Source organism: Aquarana catesbeiana, linkage group LG05, assembly GCF_042186555.1.
Source record: "Aquarana catesbeiana isolate 2022-GZ linkage group LG05, ASM4218655v1, whole genome shotgun sequence".
Taxonomy (NCBI): Eukaryota; Metazoa; Chordata; class Amphibia; order Anura; family Ranidae; genus Aquarana; species Aquarana catesbeiana.
In genome coordinates, this window is record NC_133328.1 from 69,290,419 (window position 1) to 69,317,817 (window position 27,399).

The window sequence follows — 27,399 nt, forward strand, 5'->3', positions numbered from 1 at the left end:
AAAAATAATAATAATAAAGAAAAAAAAAAAAAAAAAAAAAAAAAAAAAAGCACCCCTGTCCCCCCTGCTCTCGCGCTAAGGCGAACGCAAGCGTCGGTCTGGCGTCAAATGTAAACAGAAATTGCACCATGCATGTGAGGTATCGCCGCGAAGGTCAGATCGAGGGCAGTAAGTTTAGCAGTAGACCTCCTCTGTAAATCTAAAGTGGTAACCTGTAAAGGCTTTTAAAGGCTTTTAAAAATGTATTTAGTTTGTCGCCACTGCACGTTTGTGCGCAATTTTAAAGCATGTCATGTTTGGTATCCATGTACTCGGCCTAAGATCATCTTTTTTATTTCATCAAACATTTGGGCAATATAGTGTGTTTTAGTGCATTAAAATGTAAAAAAGTGTGTTTTTTCCCCAAAAAATGCGTTTGAAAAATCGCTGCGCAAATACTGTGTGAAAAAAAAAAAAATGAAACACCCACCATTTTAATCTGTAGGGCATTTGCTTTAAAAAAAATATATAATGTTTGGGGGTTCAAAGTAATTTTCTTGCAAAAAAAAATTATTTTTTTATGTAAACAATAAGTGTCAGAAAGGGCTTTGTCTTCAAGTGGTTAGAAGTGTGGGTGATGTGTGACATAAGCTTCTAGATGTTGTGCATAAAATGCCAGGACAGTTCAAAACCCCCCCAAATGACCCCATTTTGGAAAGTAGACACCCCAAGCTATTTGCTGAGAGTCATGTTGAGTCCATGGAATAATTTATATTGTGACACAAGTTGCGGGAAAGAGACAATTTTTTAATTTTTTTATTTTTTTTTGCGCAAAGTTGTCACTAAATGATATATTGCTCAAACATGCCATGGGAATATGTGAAATTACACCCCAAAATACATTCTGCTGCTTCTCCTGAGTACGGGGATACCACATGTGTGAGACTTTTTGGGAGCCTAGCCGCGTACGGGACCCCGAAAACCAAGCACCGCCTTCAGGCTTTCTAAGGCCGTAAATTTTTGATTTCACTCTTCACTGCCTATCACAGTTTCGGAGGCCATGGAATGCCCAGGTGGCAAAAAAAAACCCCAAATGACCCCATTTTGGAAAGTAGACACCCCAAGCTATTTGATGAGAGGTATAGTGAGTATTTTGCAGACCTCACTTTTTGTCACAAAGTTTTGAAAATTGAAAAAAGAAAAAAAAAAAAAATTTTTTTTCTCGTCTTTCTTTATTTTCAAAAACAAATGAGAGCTGCAAAATACTCACCATGCCTCTCAGCAAATAGCTTGGGGTGTCTACTTTCCAAAATGGGGTCATTTGGGGGGGGTTTGTGCCACCTGGGCATTCCATGGCCTCCGAAACTGTGATAGGCAGTGAGGAGTAAAATCAAAAATGTACGCCCTTAGAAATCCTGAAGGCAGTGCTTGGTTTTCGGGGCCCCGTACGCGGCTAGGCTCCCAAAAAGTCCCACACATGTGGTATCCCCATACTCAGGAGAAGCAGCTAAATGTATTTTGGGGTGCAATTCCACATATGCCCATGGCCTGTGTGAGCAATATATCATTTAGTGACAACTTTGTGCAAAAAAAAAAAAAAAAAAATTTGTCACTTTCCCGCAACTTGTGTCAAAATATAAAACATTCCATGGACTCAACATGCCTCAAAGCAAATAGCTTGGGGTGTCTACTTTCCAAAATGGGGTCATTTGGGGGGGTTTTATGTCATCTGGGCATTTTATGGCCTTCAAAACTGTGATAGGTAGTGAGGAGTAAAATCAAAAATGTACGCCCTTAGAAATCCTGAAGGCAGTGATTGGTTTTCGGGGCCCCGTACGCGGCTAGGCTCCCAAAAAGTCCCACACATGTGGTATCCCCATACTCAGGAGAAGCAGCTAAATGTATTTTGGGGTGCAATTCCACATATGCCCATGGCCTGTGTGAGCAATATATCATTTAGTGACAATTTTTTGTAATTTTTTTTTTTTTGTCATTGTTCAATCACTTGGGACAAAAAAAATGAATATTCAATGGGCTCAACATGCCTCTCAGCAAATTCCTTGGGGTGTCTACTTTCCAAAATGGGGTCATTTGTGGGGGTTTTGTACTGCCCTGCCATTTTAGCACCTCAAGAAACGACATAGGCAGTCATAAATTAAAGGCTGTGTAAATTCCAGAAAATGTACCCTAGTTTGTAGACGCTATAACTTTTGCGCAAACCAATAAATATACACTTATTGACATTTTTTTTACCAAAGACATGTGGCCGAATTTTGGCCTAAATGTATGACTAAAATTGAGTTTATTGGATTTTTTTTAGAACAAAAAGTAGAAAATATCATTTTTTTTCAAAATTTTCGGTCTTTTTCCGTGTATAGCGCAAAAAATAAAAACGGCAGAGGTGATCAAATACTATCAAAAGAAAGCTCTATTTGTGGGAAGAAAAGGACGCAAATTTCGTTTGGGTACAGCATTGCATGACCGCGCAATTAGCAGTTAAAGCGACGCAGTGCCGAATTGTAAAAAGTGCTCTGGTCAGGAAGGGGGTAAAACCTTCCGGGGCTGAAGTGGTTAACATGTGTTTGAATGCGATTGCTTAATTCTGAACACAGCTACATCCCCAGTTATAAGAGGGTATGCACACTTATGCAACCAGATTATTTTTTCTTCATTATTTTTACTTACCCCCCTAAAATATTTCAGTTTGTTTTTCAATTGAGTTGTACAGTTTATAGGTCACATTAAAGGTGGAAAAAGCTCTGAAATGATTTATCTTTGTCTCATTTTTTTACATCACAGAAACCTGACATTTTAACAGGGGTATATAGACTTTTTATATCCACTGTACAGTACTACACTAGACTCCACATTCCAGAAAAGATATGGTAGGAATTCACGGATTGAAAAGAGATATAAAAAAAAACAGTGTTCAATTCACCAGGGTATGAGCCATCCCTTTCACGGTCTTATGAATTCATAGCAATGAATCAAATTCAAACCTTCACTGCCCAACTGCCATGTTTAACTACTTGTTTGAATCTGAGTGGTTGTAGGAGTTACAGTAGATGGTTCTTCCCTTATAGGGCTAATTTTTTTTATGATAGAACACCTTATGGAATACATAATTGTCATCTGCTTTAAAGTGGAACTAAATGTATCAATGCTCACTTTTCCAATGGTCCCTCGTCAGCATCTTCTCCTGTGTGCAGGTTTTTGAAAATCTTTACTGGCCAGCGCGGGATGACGTCACTCCTTCACATGATCAGGAACTAGTCATTCTGGCACACTGTAAGCTGAGCATGCACAGCTCAGTTTACATTGTGGGGATTGTTCTGAGCAAGGCAGGTAAGTATTTTATTGCAGAAGAGAAATTGCATGTCTCTTCTGTGATAAAAAGCTTGCCCGCTCGCAGTACATAAGAGCAGAACTTTAGTTCCACTTTAATGGTTTCCCAAAACAGTTATGTTAAAGGCATGTCGCAAATAATTACTGCCACATTTGTTTGTGCTCTAAACCGAACCGCCCAGCCATCAAATGGCTAGTGTCAAAACTGATCATATGTATTGTACCGTGATAACTGCAGATCAGATTGAGGCTAAGATGGCAGCTTCTTTGGCTGTAAAGAATAGGAGGGTGTAGTTGCGCTTTAACAGAATAAAAAAGGCACTCTGAACATAACAGATCAGTAATGTTCTCACAAAAAGAAACAAACATTAAAGCTTACGTTTTGTCAGGGTTTAGTACTTCCTCCACGAATAGCCACTGGCTGACTATTCTGAGGGAACACGGTTCCCCCACGAATTGCATTTGGATGTGTTGGAGAGGCAGCTGGGTGCTGTCCAGGACGGATGGGTTTAGCTAAAAAGGAAAATAATGGATTGTTAGCAAGTGAATCATTATAAAAGTGACATAACTTTTTTAAATAATCTCGGACATTTAAGAATGAACTTTGTCCTGTAAAAAGCGCATCTAAACCCAAGAACTTAGCAACGATATACATTGTATTGATTGCTGGCGTGACTTAAGTCTTTGACCCATCACAAATAATACTTATCTAGATATTTTGCATAGCATATGGCCACGCGAAGGGAGGAGGATGTTTTTTTTTTTATATACTTTGCTTTTTAAATTGTAAAAAAGCTTTTCATATTTCAAATGCAGCTTTCTGGAGATAACTGCAAGAATTCAGATACACATCTCCAATTTAACTGTTTCCTGCCCGGCCAGGCGGGTGCTCTGTTATTCCAGGAGGATGTACAGGTGCTGTAGGTCATCCCGCTGGCGCACAGTGGCACAATTTGTGACCCATGTGTCCACCGGACACAGCAGATCACAGTGCTCAGTACTGATTGCTGTGGCCAATTACAGAGGTCACATGCCCACTAGCAAACAACTTTTATGCATGGCATCCATTCATGACAGCATGGTTTACTATTGTGATCTTTGATTGGTCACGGTGATCGCATGGTACACGTCCATTGACACTGGACCTGTACAATCGGATAACTAGAGCCAATCATAGCAATCACAATAGTAAAAAATGAATCATGAAAGAAAGCCATTCATGACAGTTAAAACAACTGCTTTTAAAGTGAACACTGTAATAAGCAATCAGTGTAAAAAAATAATCCTGATCATCTCCCCGAGAGTAGTACAGTGTCACGGCGGTGAATATTTTTTTTTTGTACATGTTGTCAACAGCGTCCCTTATTACCACCGTGGCAGTCATTGTGTCACCATAAGGACTAGTTCACATGTACAATGCTCTCTGAAGAGCGATCCGAACATGGATTTGAGAGGCAGTAACGAGGCATCGTATCGCCTCCTCACCACCCACTTAAACACCTTGGACCCTGCACTAGCAACCCTGTTCACTTGGACGATCAGTGGGCGTCCAGGAGATATAATTTCTGTGAAAAAGTCTCACACATGTGTTATCTCCATACTCAGGAAGCATACAGTGAGGGAAAAAAGTATTGAGGAATCAGCCCAGAACTACATGAGAGAATCCTGTCAATGATTTCAAGGCAGCTGGGACCATAGTCACCAAGAAAACATTTGGTAACACACTACGCCGTGAAGGACTGAAATCTTGCAGCATCTGCAAGGTCCCCCTGCTCAAGAAAGTACATGTACAGGCCCGTCTGAAGTTTGCTAATGAACATCTGAATGATTTAAAGGAGAACGGGATGAAAGTGTTGTGGTCCGAGGAGACCAAAATCGAGCTCTTTGGCATCGATTCAACTCGCCTTGTTTGGAGGAGGAGGCATACTGCCTATGACCCCAAGAACACCATCCCGACCATCAAACATGGAGGTGGAAACATTATGCTTTGGGGGGTGTTTTTCTGCTAAGGGGATAGGACAACTTCACTGCATCAAAGGGATGATGGAAAGGGCCATGTACCATCAAGTCTTCGGTGAGAACCTCCTTCCCTCAGCCAGGGCATTGAAAATGGGTCGTGGATGGGTATTCCAGTATGACAATGACCCAACACACGGTCAAGGCAACAAAGGAGAAAAAGAAGCACATTAAGGTCCTGGAGTGTCCTAACCAGTCTCCAGACCTTAATCTCACAGAAAACATGTGGAGGGAGCTGAAGGTTCGAGTTTCCAAACATCAGCCTCAATGACTTGGAGAGGATCTGCAAAGAGGAGTGGGAAAAAATCCCTCCTGAGATGTGTGCAAACCTGGTGGCCAACTACAAAAAACATCTGACCTCTGTGATTGCCAACAAGGGTTTTGCCACCAAGTACCAAAGTAAAGTCATGTTTTGCGAAGTAGTCAAACACTTATTTCACTCAATGCAAAAAAAAAAATGTATAGCTTTTTTTTTAATGGATTATTTCTGGATTTTTTTTTTGTTGTTATTCTGTCTCTCACGGTTAAAATAAACATACCATTAAAATTATAGATTGATCATTTGTCAGTGGACAAACGTACAAAATCAGCAAGGGGGATCAAATACTTTTTTCCCCCTCACTGTAGAAGAATGTGTTCGAGGGTGTAAATAAAAGTATGCTGTGTGCGAGACATGACTTGTTAAAGTGACAACATTGTAAAAAAAAAAGAAAAAAAATTCTTAATTTCCCTCAAATTTTTGAAAAAAATTATAACGTCAAAAAACTTAATACCTCTTACTCAATACCTTGGTCCGTCTACTTTCCAAAAAGGGGTAATTTCAGGGGTATTTTTACATTCCTGGCACTTTGACTCAATAAGGGGGTCTGCTAGACAGCCAAGTAGCTAGTATTTTTAGAAGAGGAGGTAAGCAATAAATGTTTAATTTTAGGACAGGTCTGTTTTAAAAGTAAATGCGTGTCATCTTGCCTGAGTGCCAAGTTTTCAAACTGTGTGCTCTATAAACAAAACTTCTGCAGAGAAAGCCAAACTTTGGTAAGCCCCCACAATCCTTCCAGGACTTACTACTAGGCCAACAATCACACAAAAGTGACCAATAATGTGGCCTATGAGCTTGATTGACTTTTTTGCAAAAGTGCAAAGGTCTGTTTTCCAATAATTACAACAAGTATATGTATTATGTTTACCAATCTGTGCAGAATGTCCTCTTCTAGCCATGTTCTTGGACCTTACGGCCTCCTTGATGCGATCCACCTCTTGCTGATACCGTTTCCTATCGCGAGATGCATTTTCTTTGGCTTCTTTTAGAGCAGACTCCAAGGCCTTAACTCGCTCAGCTGTAGCCCTAAGTCGTTTCTCCAGCTTTGGAAGCTCACAACGAAGATCTGCATTATCACGTACCAACTACAATAAAGGAGGAAACATATGCTTACCTATAATTTTTTACTGCTTTACTTCATGCCATGAACAAAAAAAAACTTGGGGGAAGGGGGTGTATACCTGTTTGTGGACTTTTGTGAGCTGTTCCAGGTTGTTCTCAAGAAAGGAGATCTTTTGCTTCTGTGCAGCACTTCCCCCTGTATCATCAGAGTCCATTTCTGCACTCTACAAATAAAACACCCTGTTAAGACACAGGGGTGGCCAGAGCAAAGGACTGTGCAAGGATAGTAAGTGGAGACATTTTATATAGCAGATAGAGACATACCTTTTTCACTCTAGTAGTCAAATCTTGAACAAACAGCTTCCTGAGATTGTGCAGGGTTTGAAGCTCTTTTGCCTACAATAATACATTTTTTATTTTTTTTTGTTAGAAACTCGAGCAGTAGAATTAAACAGCAATGTATATATTCATTCAATTATTTACTCACCACTGTCTCTTCCAGTCCCTTCAGATCCTGCCGTGCTTGTTCTCTTCTATCTTGCATTACCCTGAAGAAATAGTGAAGTACATTAGGAAAACTGACAATCACCAAGGAAAAGGTCTGAAAGTGGGAACTGCATTTAGGTGTTGCAAGGTATTATCCAAAAGGTGCATACAATTTTAACACTTTATTAGCAAACTCTCTAAACTAAAGAAAAATGAACTCTGAATGCCATTCCTTTGGACAACGGTTTACTTTATTTTTTTTTAGCACATTACCATTGAATATGCCTACCCTAGCTGAGGCATATTAAAAGTGATTGTAAATGATTTTTTTTTCTTAAAAAAAAAAAAAAAAAAAAAAAAAAAAAAAACCACAACACCACAAAAAAAAAAATAAAAAAAACCCCGGATTTTACGTACCTTCCCTGTGCAATGGAACTCCAGAGCAGCTCAGATCCTTCGCTTCTCGAATCCCCCGCCAATGCTTCTGACTCCGCTTCTCCGGGGAGTGCCTCCATAGAAAGCCGCTTTTAATGGGGGGGCTGGTGCGGGCTTGCTCCCAAGCCTCTCTGTCTGCATCTAGACACAGACAGCAGGACTCGGCCAACCCCCGCATCACTGGATTTGCTCACCGATGATGGCCACCACCCCCCGGCGGGGAGGGGAGAGCGCGCCCAGGCCCCGGAGGTCGCAGACCCCCCGACCCCCCTACCGTCCACCCCGGGAAGGATTCCGCGGTCGGCGGGTCCCCCCGTCCGTCGCGGGGGCAGAGGAGCCCGGCACCCCGCCCGGGGAGGGCCTCCCCCCCGCGGTCCCCGATGGTGAGTCTGCCAGGACCCGAAGGAGAATCAGGCCAGCCAGACGAGCAGGGCTGTGCCGGGCGAGGGCGTGGGCCGGTCGGTTTTAACCGACCGTCCTCGGCCGCCCCTCCCTTCTCCTCGGCGGCCGAGCGCAGATTGTCTCAGACAGCCCCCGGGAACCTCCCCAAGGCACCCTCCCGCGGACCCGCCACGGGAGAGCGCGACGTCGAGGCCGATGGGGGGAGGCTTTGGCCGAGCCTCCTCCACCCCACGGAAGCGTCGCCCCGGGCCCGGCCGCCTCTCGAGGGCTACCCCCGACGAGGCGGACGGCTTCCCACCTCCGGCCCATGGCACGCAGCCCTCCCCTCTCCGGGGGGGGGAGGCTGTTCCCGACGACGGGCTACCTGGTTGATCCTGCCAGTAGCATATGCTTGTCTCAAAGATTAAGCCATGCACGTGTAAGTACACATGGCCGGTACAGTGAAACTGCGAATGGCTCATTAAATCAGTTATGGTTCCTTTGATCGCTCCATCTGTTACTTGGATAACTGTGGAAATTCTAGAGCTAATACATGCCGACGAGCGCTGACCCCCAGGGATGCGTGCATTTATCAGACCAAAACCAATCCGGGGACCGGGGGCTCCGGCCCCTTTGGTGACTCTAGATAACCTCGGCCGATCGCACGTCCCCGTGATGGCGACGATACATTCGGATGTCTCCCCTATCAACTTTCGATGGTACTTTCTGCGCCTACCATGGTGACCACGTGTAACGGGGAATCAGGGTTCGATTCCGGAGAGGGAGCCTGAGAAACGGCTACTGTGTAACAGCAGTGAGCCAATAGTTTCCGCTACCTAAGCAAGGCCAGTGAGACCAGAAAGTGAGAGGGGAGAGAAGAGCTGCACGATTAAATGAGGGCTCAATTAAGCAAAATGCATTCTATGCATCAAGATAAAAAGCCTGCTGTGTGTAGCAGCCTCCCCAGCACCCCTAATACTTACCTGAGCCCCATCTCTGACCAGCAATATCCACGAATCCCTTGGCTGTCCGGAACTCACCTCCTGATTGGCCGAGACACAGCAGCGGTGCCATTTGCTCCCTCGGCTGTGAAAGTCAGTTGAGCAATCAGAAGAGAGAGGGGGCAGTGGCCAAACGGCAACTCCATGTCTGAATGGACAGACGTGGCTGCAACTTGGCTGCCTCCATAGCAAGCTGCTTGCTGTGGGGGCACTTGACTGGAGGGAGGGGTCAGGAGCAGTGAAGAGGGGCCCCAGAAGAGGAGGATCTGGGCTACTCTGTGCAAATCCACTGCACAGGGCAGGTAAGTATAAAATCTTATTTTTATTTTTTTTTTTAAAGACAAGACTTTACAATCACTTTAATGCAAGGAATGAGTTACGGTAAAAAATGTTAAGGCTTTTATTATACCCACTTTAGGGCAAAAAAATAACTGGATAGTGTAAAAGCCTGAGATGTGTGCTAGCCACATAACTGCTAGAATTCCTTTTGTAACCAATTTTAAATGTTATGAAGATGTAAAAAGTTTAGAAGGTGCCATTTAGTTTTTTCAGCAGAGTTCCGCCCCTTTAAAAATTAAAAGTCAGCACTACACCACATACTGTAGCTGCTGACTTTTAACATTAGGACACTTACCTGTACTGGAATCCAGCAAAGTCGGTCACCGCAGCGATGGCCGGGTGCTGCCGTCGCCTTTGTGGGCAAGGGAACCCGGCAGTGTAGCCTTTCGGCTTCACGGCCAGGTCCCTACTGCGTATGCACAAAGCGGGCTGCGCTCTCTTACTGGCAAAAGGGGAGGGGGGCCGAGCTGCTAACATAATTTACCGCAGCCCGGTCTCCCGCAAGGTACCCGTACCAGGTTCCCGCTCCACCTTCCCCCCCGAAAGGTGGCACCAGACGGGAATCAGATAAGCTGAGCGGAAATTAAATTTTTGGGTGGAACTTCATTTTAATCCTGAACAGAGGGTGGAAAAAGTTGCCAGCCACAGATTTTCCTTTACCAAGTATCCCAGGCCCTGCTGGGAGCAAAAATCACACTAGTATATTCTGGATGCCCCTCATGGAGGGAAAACCTGTATAAAACCTAGCACCTATCTCAAACTGCCACTCCACTCATCCTATCACAAGTGAATCTCAATTTTTGGTCTATAAAGATAAAAAGGTATATTAGACTTGTCTTCTTCCTCTACAGAAGAGTGGTAAACGTATACCAAGCACCCTATATGATGGAGAAGTATTTCTCTTAATATATTGAGTAAACTCAAACAGGCATTAGATCTGAAAACTTTGCTGCAAACATCTCAAGCATTTGAAAAACAGCCAAGTTAATCCCTTTCCTAACACATCAGTGCATCCAATGAAAATTATCTGCAGGCTATTGATTGCTTCACTTGAATATCTACTTACGTGAGGTCATGGAGTTTCTTACTCTTCTCCTGGTCAGCGTATTTTAGCTTTTCATGTTCCACTCTAAGTCGTTCCTGCTCCAGCATCATCTTCTGGTTTTGGCTGCGAGAGACAAAGGAAATGTATTAAAATAATTAGATCATAACTAGATAATAAAATCATTAAAAACAACCTTCTTGATCCCCTTCAATCTGGATTTCGCCCTCAGCACTTCACAGAAACTGCTCTTTTAAAACTCACAAATGACCTACTAACTGCAAAAACCAACGGACAATATTCTGTACTCCTACTTCTGGATCTTTCAGCTGCCTTTGACACGGCTGACCACCCCCTCCTCCTCAAAAAACTTTACTCCCTCGGTCTCCGTGACTGTGCTCTTCAGTGGCTCTCATCCTACCTATCCCAACGCACCTTCAGTGTCACTTACAATTCTACTTCTTCCACTCCTCTTCCCTTCTCTGTCGGGGTCCCCCAAGGTTCTGTTCTTGGACCTCTTATTTTCAATCTACACCTCTTCCCTGGGTCAGCTGATAGCCTCTCACGACTTTCAATATCATTTCTATGCTGATGACACACAAATCTATCTCTCCACCCCTCAACTCACTCCATCAGTCTCCTCACGCATCACTAACTTACTAACCGACATATCTGTATGGATATCACACCACTTCCTCAAACTCAACTTGTCCAAAACCGAGCTTATAATATTTCCTCCCCCACGTGCCTCTTTCCCTGACTTATCTGTGAAGAGCAATGGCAAAACCATCCACCCGTCCCCACATGTCAGGGTGCTAGGTGTTATCCTAGATTCTGAACTCTCCTTTCAGCCCCATATCCACTTTCCAAAGCTTGCCGCCTCAACCTCCGCAACATCTCTAAACTACGTCCCTTTCTAACCAGCGAAACCACAAAGCTCCTGATTCACTCCCTGGTTATCTCTCGCCTTGACTACTGCAACTCACTCCTCATTGGCTTACCTTTAAATAAGACTATCCCCCCTTCAGTCCATCATGAATGCGGCTGCCAGACTCATCCACCTTACAAACCGCTCAGTGTCTGCTACCCCTCTCTGCCAATCCCTCCATTAGCTACCACTCTCCCAATGAATTAAATTCAAAATACTTACAATAAGTTACAAAGCCATCCACAACTCTGCCCCCAGTTACATCACTAACCTAGTCTCAAAATACCAACCTAATCGCCATCTCCATTCCTCCCAAGATCTCCTGCTCTCTAGCTCCCTCATCACCTCCTCCCATATCCGCCTCCAGGACTTCTCCCGAGCCTCTCCCATCCTCTGGAATTCCCTACCCCAATCTGTCAGACTGTCTCCAAATTTATCCACTTTTAGGTGATCCCTGAAATCTTTCCTCTTCAGAGAAGCCTATCCTGCTTCCATCTAACAACTGCACTATTTTCTCCATTAGCTCATCCCCCACAGCTATTACCCTTTTGTATAACTTGACCCTCCCTCCTAGATTGTAAGCTCTAATGAGCAAGGCCCTCTGATTCCTCCTTAATTGAATTGTACTTGTACTGTCTGCCCTAATGTTGTAAAGCGCTGCGTAAACTGTCGGCGCTATATAAATCCTGTATAATAATAATAATAATTAGTATTGTCCACGTTATGTTAATAAATTTCAATATGTCAGTTTAAATGGACATCTATACTCGCTAACCAGCATATCACACACGCTATGACCGAAAGGTGTTACGATACTTCACAGTGATGTGTTCACTCTGTTACCCATGGATAGAGTGACATCCCTATGCATGCTGGAAATTCCTACTTAAAAGAGAAGGGATTTTTTTTCAGTATCATACTTACCTAGGTGGATGCAGCATTGGTCTGATGCTGCCTCTGTCCCTGTTGTGGCGCCTCTACACTGAGAACCGAGCGATGGAACACCGCCGATGGCTCGGTTCTCACAGCTCCCTAAGCACAGAGCTGCTGCCTGTCAATCAACAGCTCTCCGCTCTGCTCCCTCATTGGAGCGGTGAGCTATGGAGGGGGCAGGGAGCGGCCGTCTCAGGCTCTCAGCAGCTCGCTGAGGGGCTGAGACGAGTGTCAGTCCAGGCACCTGGCGGATCCAGACTTTCATTGTTGGGATGACGCGGTGCCTGGATGGATTTTTTTTACATCAGCAGAGAGCGGACTATCACAGGAGTGCAAAACGTCCATCGTTCCTACCTAAAGTGGTCTTGGACTTGAATGAGGACATTGTGTTAATTGTCCTTGTGTCCCAAGTCGGCTCATCCCAAGGAATTTGCTTTACATACCTTGGATGTGGTTCATGCGATTCGTGTGTATCTGGCAGTCACGGTGTCCTTTTGGAGGTCAGGCTCACTTTTTGTGGTTATATAAGGACCAAGGAAAGGGCTAGCTGCTTCTTCGGCTACCATCTCCAGATGGATCAAACAGACAGACTGTGACTCAGGCCTATTCTATTAAAAAGGTCAGGCTCTTCCTTTCCCTGACACGGCGCATTCTACTCGGGCGCTTAGTACTTAGTACTCTGTGATATTTGCCTTGCAAATATCACAGATTTGCAAGGCGGCCACTTGGTTGTCAGTGCATACCTTTACTAAATTCTAGTAGATATTTTGGCATCAGTGGATGCTTCTTTTGGCTGCAAGGTTTTGCAGGCTGCTGTTTGAAGAGGGGGGTTGCCACTTGAGGGGTGTTTTTTCTTCAATTTTTTATGGGGCTCCTCTGACCCGGTTAAGGCTCCCGTGTCCTGGTTAGGGCTCTTGTTAGTCCTTGGGTTATTTTCCCCATCCCTCATTTTTCTTTGGCACTGCTTTTGGACGCCCTAATGGTCAAGATTAAGGAGATGCTGTGTCCCTTTGGACACAGCACCCACCCCTCTATGGAGTTTATGACACTTCTATTACTGCTTGCTACAAAACTGAATACCTAGAGCAGGGAGGGGGTTATATACTGACTGAGGACAGCCCATGGGCGTAGCCAGGTGTTATTTGTTCTGCCTAGTCCTACTACTGCTGAGGTGATATAATCCAATGGTCAAGATTAAGGAGGCACTGTGTCCGTCGATGAACGAAAGAAAATAATTTTAGTTCACAAAAAACCTTTCCAAAAAATACTTTCTATGAGTACACATTTTGATAGATATTTTAACAGGTACCCCAAAAGGAATATTTTAAGCAACTTCCAAATTTTTACATGCTCATTGTTGCTTTTCATGACTGCATTTCATACAGGGTTCTACAGACTCTTCCTCTAGTATGTCTAGGAGTGGAATTAGCATCCCTTCTCAATAACTGCGCAGCTAAAAATGTTGGCCACATTGACATCCTTACATTTAGAACTGAATGAACTGTACTCAGCACTGCTATTTATTGCAAAAAGATCCGTTCCACAAGATATAAGATTATTAAATGCTGCAGGATTTTTGAAACATTAAATAACTGAATACAATAGTGTTTAATTAAAGATACATGGTTTTACAGTTACCTAAATTTACTGCAGTTATTAGTTGAATTTGTAAATGTGCAGTAAGTTATACATTCATCTTGTTTGCAATTAGTCTGAGCACACTAATAGGTCTACACTGAGAAAGTGGAACCTTTAAAGTGGATGTAAACCCGAATTTTTTTTTTTTTTTTTATATATATATATCATACTGTAGAGTATAAGATTTCCTATCATTTAAGCCCAGTCTTGCCACACAGAGTTCATCCATCTCTGAGTAATCCACTTTTATTATTCGGTGAGATAAATCTTCAAATCAAATTCTATGTTAAGCCCTCCAGGGGTAGGTACTTTTGTTTGATGGATTGACCATGATTCTCTCTGGCTAATTTTTCGCATTAAATTCCCCCCTCTCCAATATCTGCTTACTTTTTCTAGGCTAGGTGGAGCTGTGTATGCAAAGAACTGTATTGTGAAATGCTTGTTTTTTTTTCTTGGTAAATGTGAGTAGATTTTTATAGGGAAATAAATAAATACTTTATTAGCAATTTGCACTATAGTTCTTTCCTCTTGCCTCCTATAGGATTGACACCAGAACCACGGATTTGGAGTGTACAGCCAGTGGGAGCGGTGCCACTTATAACACTGCAAAGCACATAAACCCCTCCTTTAAACTAGTGAGGTCCAATCAAGCAGGTGAGACAACACCCATAGGTGGGGTGAAGGGCACTGTGGTGATCAGAGGCTATTACTAAAAAGTTTCTGGTGTATGGGACTGCACTTTTCACAAACATTGAATCTCTCTCTTATCGATGGACTGTGTGTAATATATATATATACACATACACACAAATATATATATATATATATATATATATATATATATATATATATAAAGATGGACTCACTTAAAATTAAATATAGATGATTTTTACACCGTTTTCAGATATTTATTTGTGCACTATAATTTGAATGCACTTTATTGAAGGAGAGCGCTGCATTTTTTTTGTGACTATTAATATTAGCTCCAAAACAAGCAGATCCACATAATGAGTATCCTAAAAAACCCAAAAAATAAAATAAATAAATAAATTGACTTATATTACAGAAAAGAAGGGGGGGGGGGAACTAATGCGCAAACCAAAGTGAGCTATAACAGAAATAAATAAGAGTAAGAGAAGCCGCCAAACATATAAAAGTGTTCCCACACAGAAAAAACAAATATGAATATAAGAAATATGTGGCACTAACTAGAGCGCATAAATAATATAGTCGTGCAAAAACAATAGATTAAGATAAATAAATCCAAAAAACTCAAAGTGCATAAGAGTGAAAAAATAATCAAAAAATTGAAAAAAAAATTTGCATAAATTGAAAAAAGTCGCATAAATAGAAAAAAAAAAATCGCATAAAGTGCAAAAAAGTGAAAAAAAACCCCGCTAATTAATTAAAGGTGTATAGTCCAACAGGTGCAATATGGTTCCAACATAAATGGAACAAATCTTTATATAACAGTTCATGCAAAAAAACAAAAGTGCATGTGCAAAAAATGATCAGTTTCAGATTCCTCCAATCATCAGCAATCTGTGGTGTGCCACACGATTCCCCCAGCCTCTCACCTCTAATAAAGACCCCTACGGGTCAAATCATGCCTGCAGTCTGGAAGCAGATGAGAACCAGCAATCGATCGATCTCCTCAGATCGTCACAGCACTGGTGGGTCTCTGATGGAAGGCTTCAACCACAAAAATGTCGGCTGACCTTTCTCCTGTCTGCGCGCGCACGTTTTTATAGCAACCAGGCACATCTAGGTGTGCGCACAGACAGGAGAAAGGTCAGCCGACATTTTTGTGGTTGAAACCTTCCATCAGAGACCCGCCAGTGCTGTGACGATTGGAGGAGATCGATCGATTGCTGGTTCTCATCTGCTTCCAGACTGCAGGCTTGATTTGACCCATGGGGTCTCTATTAGAGGTGAGACACTGGGGGAATCGTGTGGTGCACCACGGATTGCTGATGATTGGAGGTATCTGAAACTGATCATTTTTTTGCACATGCACTTTTGTTTTTTTGCATGAACTGTTATATAAAGATTTGTTCCATTTATGTTGGAACCATATTGCACCTGTTGGACTATACACTTTTATTTATTTAATTAGCGGTTTGTTTTTTTTTCACTTTTTTACACTTTATGCGACTTTTATTCACTTTATGCGATTTTTTACAATTTTTAAATTTTTTTCACTCTTATGCACTTTTAGTTTTTTTGGATTTATTTATCTTAATTGATTATTTTTGCATGATTGGACCTTTACATCAATATTATTTTGTTAGTTTTTTGATGTCACATTGCAGAATTACTACTAGTTACATGTTTCAGCCATATTATTTGTGACATTTGTCTATATTATTTATGCACTCTAGTTAGCGCCACTTATGTTACAGATTGCCATTTGCTTAGCCATGAGCAAAGCAAAGTAAAATTCCAGGGGAATCTGGTTGGTCACTTATTAGTGAAGATATCCAAGGAGCCACTTGAGCAGTGACAGCTTCGCAATATAAACTCAGCCATGATATGCATTCTAACAATAACTTAATGATACAGACCGTGGAGATTTTCTATTCATCACTAACAAAATAGCAGGTCAGTGTCATTTGTTCTATAGCAGGGGAACATTTGTCACTTACTCTTGAAGATCTGTGATCAGCTTCTCCTTGTTCTCAATCTCATCTCTCAGACTACTCAGCTGTTTCTGGTGGCTTTCCCGATGACTCTGAATCTGCTGCTCCACAGCATGCTAAGTGAGGAAAATAACACTTTAATCATTTTGTTATGAATGTGTTTTCATTATAGAAATAAAACTTCACATTTACTTCACGTCAAAAAAGTAGCCTAAAAGGCTCATCAACATACCTTAACTTCATTGGCAGTCTGTACTTTATTTAAGTGCTCCTTCTCCATTTCATGAACTTTTTCTAGAAAAATAATTTTTTAAAAATTAATTGCGTCCAGTGATGTCCCCTGGATTTCATCTGGAGCTAACAGATTTTTGGGCCATTGTCCCAACATTGGTTCACTACGAAGAGGGTCAGTGGCCTGGAGCAAGCATGCAGGCTGAAAACAATGAACTTCAGCCCAATATGCTTGCGGCAAGTCACCCATTCATTGAAAAATTAAGCCAATGTTGGGATAACAGCCCAGGAGGTTGCTTCTAAAGTCAGTAATGGCAGCTCCCAAAGTTCTGTCCACGCAAATTAGCTATTAACGCTAATAATGTGTATAACAGGCCCCATGTTTGAAAAACTCTAAAAAAAGCTATGTCTGTTTTTTCCCCCCTACAAGTATTTTGGTAAAGCGAAATTAAGCCTTAAGCCAAGCAGGTCTCTACCATTAAAGCCTAACAAACGCCAAAAACAATCTTTGGAAAGGGGTGACCCCCTAGGGGGAGATTTTCCCTCACTGCCAATTCTTACGACACCTGTACAAGAAATCAGGAAGGGGGGGGGGGGGGGGGGTTGGGTGACCTGTGCTAGGTCACAGCCATTGTTAAATGCAATCAAGCACAATGGATTTGACCTAGCACATTTGAGGTCCCCATCCACTGCTAATGACTGTCGCTGCCTAGCTATCAGAATCGCTGCATAATCATCACTGAGGACAACGCTGCAAAGGTGTGCTGAGCTCTGAAGCCAGCACAGCTCATATCAGTAGGGCAATGGCAGCTCCTAGAATAGGAGCACTGTGGCGATCATGAATAAGTTCTTTTTAATGTACTTTAAAACTTAAAATGCAAGCAGATTCATGCTGAAATCTGAAAAAGTATGAAATAAAATAATTAGCATGCCCAGCCATAGTGCAAATAATTTACCTGCCCACATTGCCCCTCCCTGCTTTAATAAAATGCTTAGCAGGTTTTCTCGAATATCTGGTCTGAGGAGTTTCTAATGACTTTCAGAGATGGTTTATACAACTTAACACTGTATAAAGCCCCACCCTGTGCCCGTAACTTGACAAGCTCCTCATTCAACGAGTCCACGGATTCTTCCAACTGCCTCTTCTTCTGCTCCACATTCTGTACATACTCTGTCAGGGACTTGATCTTTGCTTCATGCTATAAAGAGACAACAAAATTAGACATTCATAATATAATCTAAGCGTAATGCATTAATATACAGTTGTGCTCATAAGTTTACATACCTGGCAGAATTTATGATTTCTTGGCGATTTTTCAGAGAATATCTCTAACACAAAAACTTTTTTCACTCATGGTTAGTGTTTGTCTGAAGCCATTTATTTTCAATCAACTGTGTTTACCCTTTTTAAATCATAATGGCAACAGAAACTGCCCTTATGACCCTGATCAAAAGTTTAAATACCCTGGTGATTTTGGCCTGATAAAATGCACACAATTTGACACAAAGGGGTTTGAATGGCTATTAAAGGTAACCATCCTCACCTGTGATCTGTTTGCCTGTAATTAGTGTGTGTATAAAAGGTCAAGGAGTTTCTGGATTCCTGACAGACCCTTGCATCTTTCATCCAGTGCTGCACTGACGTTTCTGGATTCTGAGTCATGAAAAAAGCAAAAGAATTGTCAAAGGATCTGCGGGAGAAGGTAGTTGAACTGTATAAAACAGGAAAGGGATATACAAAGATATCCAAGGAATTGAGAATGCCAATCAGCCGTGTTCAAACTAATCAAGAAGTGGAAAATGAGGGGTTCTGTTAAAACCACAACTGCAAGGAAAATGGATGCAAAGAAAAACCCACAAACAACTTCAGGTGAAATACAGGACTCTCTGAAAACGTGTGGTGTGACTGTTTCAAGATGGAGGCACTTGAGGGAAGATGGGCTGCATGGTCGAGTCGCCAGAAGAAAGCCATTACTGCGCAAATGCCACAAAGTATCCCACTTGCAATACGTCAAACAGCACAGAGACAAAAAAGGCAAGCCTCAAACCTTCTGGCACAAAGTCATTTGGAGTGACGAGACCAAAATTGAGCTTTTTGGCCACAACCATAAATGTTACATTTGAAGAGGAGTCAACAAGGACTATGATGAAAGGTACACCATTCCTTCTGTGAAACACGGAGGTGGATCGCTGATGTTTTGGGGATGTGTGAGCTACAAAGGCACAGGAAATTTTGTCAAAATTGTTGGCAAGATGAATGCAGTATGTTATCAAAAAATACAGGAGGATCATTTGCATTCATCAGCCAGGAAGCTGCGCATGGGACATACTTGGACATTCCAACATGACAATGATCCAAAACACAAGGCCAAGTCAACCTGTCATTGGCTACAGCAGAATAAAGTAAAGGTCCAAGAAGCCATCTCAGTCTCCTGATCTCAATATCACTGAGCCACTCTGGGGAGAACTCAAACGTGCAGTTCATGTAAGAAGGCCCAAGAATTTACAGAACTGGCGGCTTTTTCCCAAGAGCAATGGGAAGCTTTACCATCTGAGAAGATAAAGAAACTCATCCACAAATACCACAAAAGACTTCAAGCTGTCATTGATGTTAAAGTGGACAAAAACACAGTATTAAGAACTGGGGTATGTAAACTTTTGATCAGGGTCATTTGGGTAGTTTCTGTTGCCATTATGATCTAAAAAGAGTAAACACAGTTGACTGATAATAAATGGCTTCAGCCAAACACTAACCATGAGATAAAAAAAATGTTTTTGTGTTTATCATTCACATTCTCTGAAAAATGGCCAAGAAATCATAAATTCTGCCAGGGTATGTAAACTTATGAGCACAACTGCATGCATTACCTAGCTACATGAACAGGTGCAATAAACCTATAACACAATGGGACAGATTTACTAAAGCTGGAAAGTTCAGAATCTGGTGCAGCTCTACATGGAAACCAATCAGCTTCCAGATTTATTTATTTTGTCAAAGCTTGAATGAACAGTTAGAAGCCGACTGGCTACCATGCACAGCTGCACTATCCAGTTTTAGTAAATCAACCCCAATATGACACAATACATATTTTTTAAGGACAACTTTACCCAATGATGATAGTTCAGTTCTCTACAGAACTGTTGGCATGTTGTATCACAACCTGACTTAAATTTAAAGTGGTGTTCCGGCTGAAATTATACAATTTAAATAAAAATACCCCTATAATACACAAGCTTAATGTATTCTAGTAAAGTTAGTCTGTAAACTAAGGTCTGTTTTTTTAGTTTATAGCAGTAATTTGTTATTTTATAAACTTCCAGCAGGCTGTGGCCATCTTAAGTGTGGGCATCTGAAGCCAGACTGTATTTCTTCCTGCATCTCATCCTTACAGATCACGCACATGCTCAGTGCAGCACAAGCAGTGTAATAGGTTTCAGGTCAGGTTTCCATAGCAAAGGCAGTGTCAGAGGAAGTTGCCGCCCCTTCCCAGAAGGCATTGCAAACAGGAAATGATGCGATGGGCCGCGGCCAGGGAGGAGGAAGTGAAAAATGAATACAGCAGATATACAGTAGGTGCTGAGAAAAACATTTTAAAAATATACAATTAGTTTACAGTGCACAGTTTAGTGAGGGATGCTGAAGAACTGTAAAAGTGGGTGGAACTCCACTTTAAGAGAGACTACAGATATACCCAGAACAACTGTTCACAACATAAAACTACTACTAGGAGATCATCAACAAGACTACAGGACCCCTTACACACTATTAGATTTTCTGCAGATTTTTGTCTTCAGATTTACCAAAACCATATAACATGAGGTCAAACCTTAAGAGTTTCAATTTGTGTGCAATCACCTATTAACGGCTAAAACCAGTGGACACTATTCTGTACTACTTCTCCTGGATCTCTCTGCTGCCTTTGACACAGTGGACCACCCCCTCCTCCTCAATAAAATCCACTCCTTTGGTCTCGGTGACTGTACTCTTCGCTGGTTCTCATCCTACCTATCCCACCGCTCCTTCGGTGTCACTTACAACTCTACTTCCTCCTCTCCTCTTCCTTTCTCTGTTGGTGTCCCCCAAGGTTCTGTTCTTGGACCTCTCCTTTTCTCAATCTACACCACCTCCCTGGGTCAGTTGATTGCCTCCCACGGCTTTAAATATAATTTCTACGCTGATGATACCCATATCTATCTCTCCACCCCCCAGCTCTCTCCATCTGTCTCCTCACGCATTACCAACTTACTAGCAGACATATCAGCCTGGATGTCACATCACTTCCTCAAACTCAACCTATCCAAAACCGAGCTCATGATATTTCCTCTGCTCAACTATCAACCCATCTCCACGCCAAAGTGCTAGGTGTAATCCTGGACTCTGAACTAACCTTTTGGCCCCACATTCTATCACTATCCAAAATTTACCGCCTTAAACTCTGCAACATCTCCAAGATACGCCCCTTCCTAACCAATGTCACCACAAAGCTTCTAATCCACTTCCTGGTCATCTCCCGCCTCGACTACTGCAAATCCCTTCTCATTGGCTTACCTCTAAATAGGCTATCCCCACTTCAGTCCATCATGAACGCTGCTGCCAGGCTCATCCACCTCACAAACCGCTCAGCGTCTGCCATCAGCCTCTGCCAATCCCTCCATTGGCTGCCACTCAGTATCTTGAATTTAATTCGGTAACTAACTATAACTTACAAAGCCATCCACAACCTGGCCCCCAGCTACATCTCTAACCTAGTCTCAAAAAACCAACCTAATAGTTCTCTTTGCTCTTCCCAAGACCTCCTGCTCTCAAACTCCCTTGTCACCTCATCCCATGCTCACCTTCAGGACTTCTCCAGAGCCTCTCCCATCCTCTGGAATGCTCTACCCCAATCCGTCTGATTTTCTCCTACTTTATCCACGTTCAGACAATCCCTGAAAGCTCATCTCTTCAGAGAAGCCTATCAGGCCCCCACCTAACAACTGTACATTTATCTTCTCAATCAGCACATCACCCACAGTTATTACCTCTTGTATCTCTTGACTTTCCCTCTTAGATTGTAAGGTCTAAGGAGCAGGGCCCTCTGATTGCTACTGTTTTAAAACGTATTGTATTTGTACTGTCTACCCTCAAGTTGTAAAGCGCTACGTAAACTGTTGGCACTATATAAATCCTGTATAATAATAATAATCAGGCAGGCCCTTGCACTACATGGTTTTGGAAAATCTGAAGAAAATCTAATAGTGTGTATGGGGTCTATGTCGTTCAATACAGCTTCCTGGAAGATAAGTTATTGTGTAAAAATAATGTTTGCAAACAAGCACAGATAGTATCCTTGTGTTGTTTCTCTCTCTCCCAGTCTGAGTTCTGTTGTATAGCGGATTGCAAAAAGCTGATACCAGGTCAGATTCAGGTCCTTACACTGCTTGCATTCAAAAATGTATTAAATAATAAGCAGCTGCAGTAATGTGTGCCTTTTATAACATCCTATAGTTCTGCTTTAATAAAGCCATATGTGAAGTGTTCATGCCACAGCTGGAGTTTTAATACTTGGCTTCTCCTAACTAATCATGATACCTTTTTACAACACCCATCCCCCAAGTGTGGGTTGCGGAACTTACCTGAGAGATGCGGAGCTGACATGCGGCAAGTTCTTTCTCATTCTCCTCCATTTTCTTATTGCTCTCAGACTGGGTGCCCTCCAGCTGCTTGCAGCGCTTCACCATGCTCTTTACCTCAGATTTCATCTTGCTGATGTATAGTCTGGCCACTGTGAACTCTTCGTCAATCATGCCACTCACTTCAGGTTGCTAACAGGAGAAAGCAGATGTGAGATATTTGCCTATTGCTTGACAGAGGTTACTCTATTTTGAACAAATGGATCAACTAGCAGTTTTCATGAACCTGCCTACTGATAACCAGTCAAGTGAAAATCAGGGTACACTGCTCACCTCAATTTAAACAAGTGACAGATTAAAAATATCAACACAGACAAAAACGTTGAATTGGTGGCTCCTTTCTAGATGTAGCACTCCACATGGTGGAGTGCTAGTTGATTACACCCAATTTTCTTTACAGCCCAACTCTGGGCAACAAGTAAAAATACCCCTAGCAGAGGGGCTGTGCCAGCACTGCAAGGGTTAAAAACAAAACAAAAAAAAAAAAAACCAAAAAAAACAGTAAAGCCGATTCTATAAGACAAGGCCAAACCACAAGGGTCTACAGACATCTTTGCAGTGTTCTCAGGACAAGTCAATATTTCCCAATAGGAAGTTTATGATGTGTACCTCTTTAAACGAAACAAATTGTTTTATCCGAAAAGAAAAAAAAAAAAAAAAAAAAAAGATGCATTTTTCCAATCAGACTCACAATCAACAGAAAATACTTTACAAAGTAGTTCAAATATTTTGCCAGTGTATAAAGCCCTCTGAATGGGTACAAGCAAACATTTCTTTTTTTTAACTTTATAAAAACATAAGCCACATTAATTCCAGACTGACTGTATCAAGTAGATCTAAGGAACATTTCTAAATTGAGAAAATGAGTTAAGTGAGGCTGTATCAGAGTCAGGAGGGGCCTGCAAAAAGCATACTGAGAACAGGGAGGCTTGCATTATTAATCTATAATAAATATATTCATGAAAAAGACAGACCAGTTACCTTGGAATCATTATTTCCTACTGCGATACCAATTTCAGCAAGATCTTTCAGTAAAGAGGTCATCATTTCTGTAGCTCTTTTCTTTTGATGGTTGGTCATTTCTTTAAGTTTTTGTAGTTCAGAGTCTATGCTGCTAAGAATAACCTAAAAATTAAAAAAAAAAAAAAAAACAAAAACAAAAAAAAAAACAGGAATACAAAAAGGTCAACTTGTGGAGTGATTCTTAGCCTGATCACAATGCGATAAACAGGAGCTGAGCCAGGAATTGATACATCCAGAGGACACGTTGTCGATGTGCTTAAACAAATACAGATGGCTCAACTATGGCTCTCTCCATTTTTGTCATTAGAAGCACAGGTTTCCTAGAATCTCAATGCCTGCTGGCTTCTTTAGACAAATAAAAGGATATGTCCATAAACAGAATGGAGGGCATTATAATGTGTATGTGCACCAAGCTAGTCCTCAACTTGGCTTTTTGCATCTAAGTATTTAGTGCCACTCATAAGCGCACACTCCATGACTTAACTGTTTAAATAGTAAAGCACTTTGGATTCCCTGACTCCAACAAATTTGTTTTGCCATTTGAGGGATCTTGGAATTTGTTAAGGCTAATTTTGTTTTTTATTAAAAGAATAAACATGTTATACTTACCTTCTCTGTGCATGGTATTGCACAGAGCATCCCCTTACCTCCTCTTAAGGGTTTCCGTCCGGGCTGTCCGTTCCTGCTCTTCTGCCTGTGCCTCCATAGCAGGTTATGTGCTATAGGGGCATACATATGGGTGAGCGCCCAAGCTGGGCTGTGTCTCCCTAACAGACACACCCTTACAGCATGTCTTGGCTGTGCCCCCACTCCCTCCTCTCAGGATTTGATTGACAGCAGCAGGAGCCAATGGCTCTCGCTATCAGTGCAGCCTGTGAGAAGAGGGAGAGAAGAGCTGCAGCCGGGCACAGCACTGGATTGATACAGGAAACAGGTGTTTGGTGGGGGGTAGGGGCACAGCAAGTGCTAATTTTTTTTTTTTACCTTAACGAAATTTATACAATTTTTTTTTCACACAAATAGAGATTTCTTTTGGTGGTAAATCACCACTGGGTGTGAAAAAAAGACAAAAAGAAAACAAAAAAGTTTTGGCTATAAAACATATCCAATAAAAAAAAATAAAAAAAACACATGTCTTCATAGATTTTGGCCAAAATATAAACAGCTACATGTTGTTGATAAAGAAAAAAATCCCAATAAGTGTATATTGATTAGTTTGTGTGAAAGTTATAGCACCTACAAACTATGGTATATACACTGGAATTTGAATTTTTTTTTAATTTTTGGTGACGATCAATGGCTTATAATGAGACTAATAGTGCGGCGGGCAATTTGACACTGAGGTGAACTAACTGCCACGAACATCACCGGTGCCATTATACAGTGATCAGTGCTAAAAATATAGTGTCACTGTACTAATGACACTGGCTGGGAAGCGGTTAAATATGTGCTCAACTATGTGTAATGTTTGTAAAGTGTGCTTCTTTTATTAGTTGACCTCTAAGTTTTTGATCCCTGCTTTACAGGGATGAGAAAAAAGATTGTTCCCTGTGTACAGAGCTCAGTGTTGAATGTCAATACAGAGCTCTGGGCTATAAATGTACATAACCGATCAGCAGGTCCAAGGTGTGAATGTATATAGCCGGTCGGCAGGTCCCAGGTGTGAATCATTGGCCAGGACTTGCTGACAGGCTACCCCGCTGTGTAATTCACAGCGGAAGCCAGCTGAGGGGGGGGGGGGGGGGGGGGGTGAGTGTTGGCGTGCAGGCACGCACCCTAAACCTAGAGCCTAATCCACAGTACAATGCGGGTGGTCAGTAAGTTGTTAAACAAAATACTTTTCTGTTTGGGTTGCTGAATTTTCTTTCATTTCGGGATATCCAAGAAAAATAACACGCCTGATTTGGAGACCCTCAATGTAATAAAAATGAAGTCCCCACCTGTCACCTTGTGCATGAATGAATACATATAATTATTACATGTTATTAACGGTTTCTGACAGGTAAGCAACAAATACACATTCTGTAAAAGTAACTAAACACCCCAATGAGAGTTGCAGAATTGGCTGCGATTCCCTAAATGTTACTACATACAGGGGAAATTCCTCCTAATCATGTTAAATTAGCTACTAATAGCTATTAATTAAATAACCCAACCTTGATAAACCAAGACACCTTCTGAACCTCACCGATTTCTGGCTAAGCTCTTCACTAAGAATCTCGTATTCTTTAGCTTTGTCTTCTACTTCCTGAGACTTCTGATCGTAGTTAACAGCCAGTTCCTCCAGGGCCTGGAGGACTTCTTTCACTTCCTCTTTGGAGGCATCATTTTCAGCTTGTAGGCGGTTTAATTCAGCCTGCATGTTATCCTGATCCCGCCTTGTGGAGGCCAGTAGCTGAGAGATAAACATACTTTAAAACTAATACATAAACATGGAATAGATATGAGATTCACGTAGAACACTAGTATGAATTCACATATGTAAGAACAATCTATCAAGAAGAAAGGGAGACAGTGCTAAAGATGTACAATGGGACATGGATAGAAATGTTAAAGAAGAATTCCAGGATTCCTGTCACTTTACTTTGTTTGGGCCAAGCCGAGGTGGAGATCATGAAAACAGCTGCCTGCTTCTCCAGAGCCTTGTATTCATCAATAAAAATACAAGGCTTTCTCTGAACGGTAGAGAAGAACTCAGGCCAACTCACACAGTGCTGCACACTGTAAGTAGCTGATGGTAATCTTGTATGATACAGCACACACAGCCTTCGAATAACGTATTAAAGATCTTCATGTTTCTGTACAAGAGCTTACCTCTTCTTGATCCAACATTTGTTGCTTCAGTTTTTCTACTAATTGACTCTGCTGATTGATCTCTTCATCCTGCAAGGTTAAAAAAAAAAAAAAAAATGTTCAAATGAATGCTGTAGGACAAACACCACATTTTATAAACACAGCAGCTAGAATGTCAACCAACTTGACATTTTTAGTAATCAGAAACTATTAGAAGATGGACCACTGTAGACAGAAGTCCACCTGATTTTCTCGTTTAAAGTGGTTGTAACTGCCCCCCCCCCCCCCCACCCCAAAATTAAAAAATGCTCCTGTCTCTTTAAGGCATAATATATAGCATAGGATAATTTGTCCCATTCTATGTTGTATAATATCTGGTTGATCCTGCCTGTTTCTGTCTTCCCGTTTAAACTGACCGCGTTTATTAGGGCTGTGGATTTCAGATACCGTGGTCAGTTTACGTGCCTCGGTCACACTGCTCTCTCCTCAGCATCTCCCCTTTCCCCCTCTCCCTGTCATTTCCATAGTCTGTGTGTGAACAGATATCCTCTCCGCCCCTCTGCTCTCCTGCTTGTGTATTTTTATTCCCTGCAGCTGCTTCAGTGCTTGTAAAGAAAAATATATTACTTTGATCCTCTCTGTTTTAGGTTCCTGTTCAGTACAGTGTGGGTTTTCCTAAAATTATAATGCTAAATACCTTCTCTGCAGAACCCTGCTGTGCAGACACATGAACTCCCTCTGCTGGCTTGCATTCACCAGAGGGGAACCTCAGCCCCCTCCACTGTACTCACATCAGGAAGGGAAGCAGAGGGGGTCACATGACAGCACAGCAGGGCTCTGCAAAGAAGGTATTTAGCATTATAATTTTAGGAAAACACACACATACACTCTACTGAACAGGGACCTAAAACAGAGAGAATTAGAGCAATTAATACATGTGTCTTTACAATCACTTTAAGATGGAGTCATAAAAAAAAAAAAAAATGGAGAAACAGGTCTCCAACACCTGTACACAGCTGTGCAATTGTGACATAATATCCAGTTTCTGCACACCACAAAGTCATGTAACATGACAGAGGCAAGAGATAAAATCTATGTTTATTCCTTCTGTTGCCTTCAGCAAACAGGACATTATA

General features: G+C 41.8%; 1 protein-coding gene across 1 annotated transcript in view; it reads right to left on the reverse strand.

Annotated features, from left to right (window-relative positions):
- KIF5B (kinesin family member 5B) overlaps nucleotides 1-27,399 on the reverse strand; it is a 113,312-nt gene that overhangs the window by 16,109 nt on the left and 69,804 nt on the right. The window contains exons 13-25 of the mRNA XM_073629863.1: nucleotides 26,285-26,353; nucleotides 25,659-25,865; nucleotides 23,429-23,572; nucleotides 22,391-22,579; nucleotides 17,856-17,973; nucleotides 16,776-16,837; nucleotides 16,550-16,659; nucleotides 10,430-10,531; nucleotides 7,209-7,269; nucleotides 7,046-7,117; nucleotides 6,841-6,945; nucleotides 6,528-6,744; nucleotides 3,704-3,837 (exon numbers count right to left, since the gene is read on the reverse strand). Of these exons, the coding sequence (XP_073485964.1) occupies nucleotides 3,710-3,837; nucleotides 6,528-6,744; nucleotides 6,841-6,945; nucleotides 7,046-7,117; nucleotides 7,209-7,269; nucleotides 10,430-10,531; nucleotides 16,550-16,659; nucleotides 16,776-16,837; nucleotides 17,856-17,973; nucleotides 22,391-22,579; nucleotides 23,429-23,572; nucleotides 25,659-25,865; nucleotides 26,285-26,353 (1,584 nt within the window). The 3' untranslated portion in view covers nucleotides 3,704-3,709. The remainder of the gene's footprint in view (nucleotides 1-3,703; nucleotides 3,838-6,527; nucleotides 6,745-6,840; nucleotides 6,946-7,045; nucleotides 7,118-7,208; nucleotides 7,270-10,429; nucleotides 10,532-16,549; nucleotides 16,660-16,775; nucleotides 16,838-17,855; nucleotides 17,974-22,390; nucleotides 22,580-23,428; nucleotides 23,573-25,658; nucleotides 25,866-26,284; nucleotides 26,354-27,399) is intronic.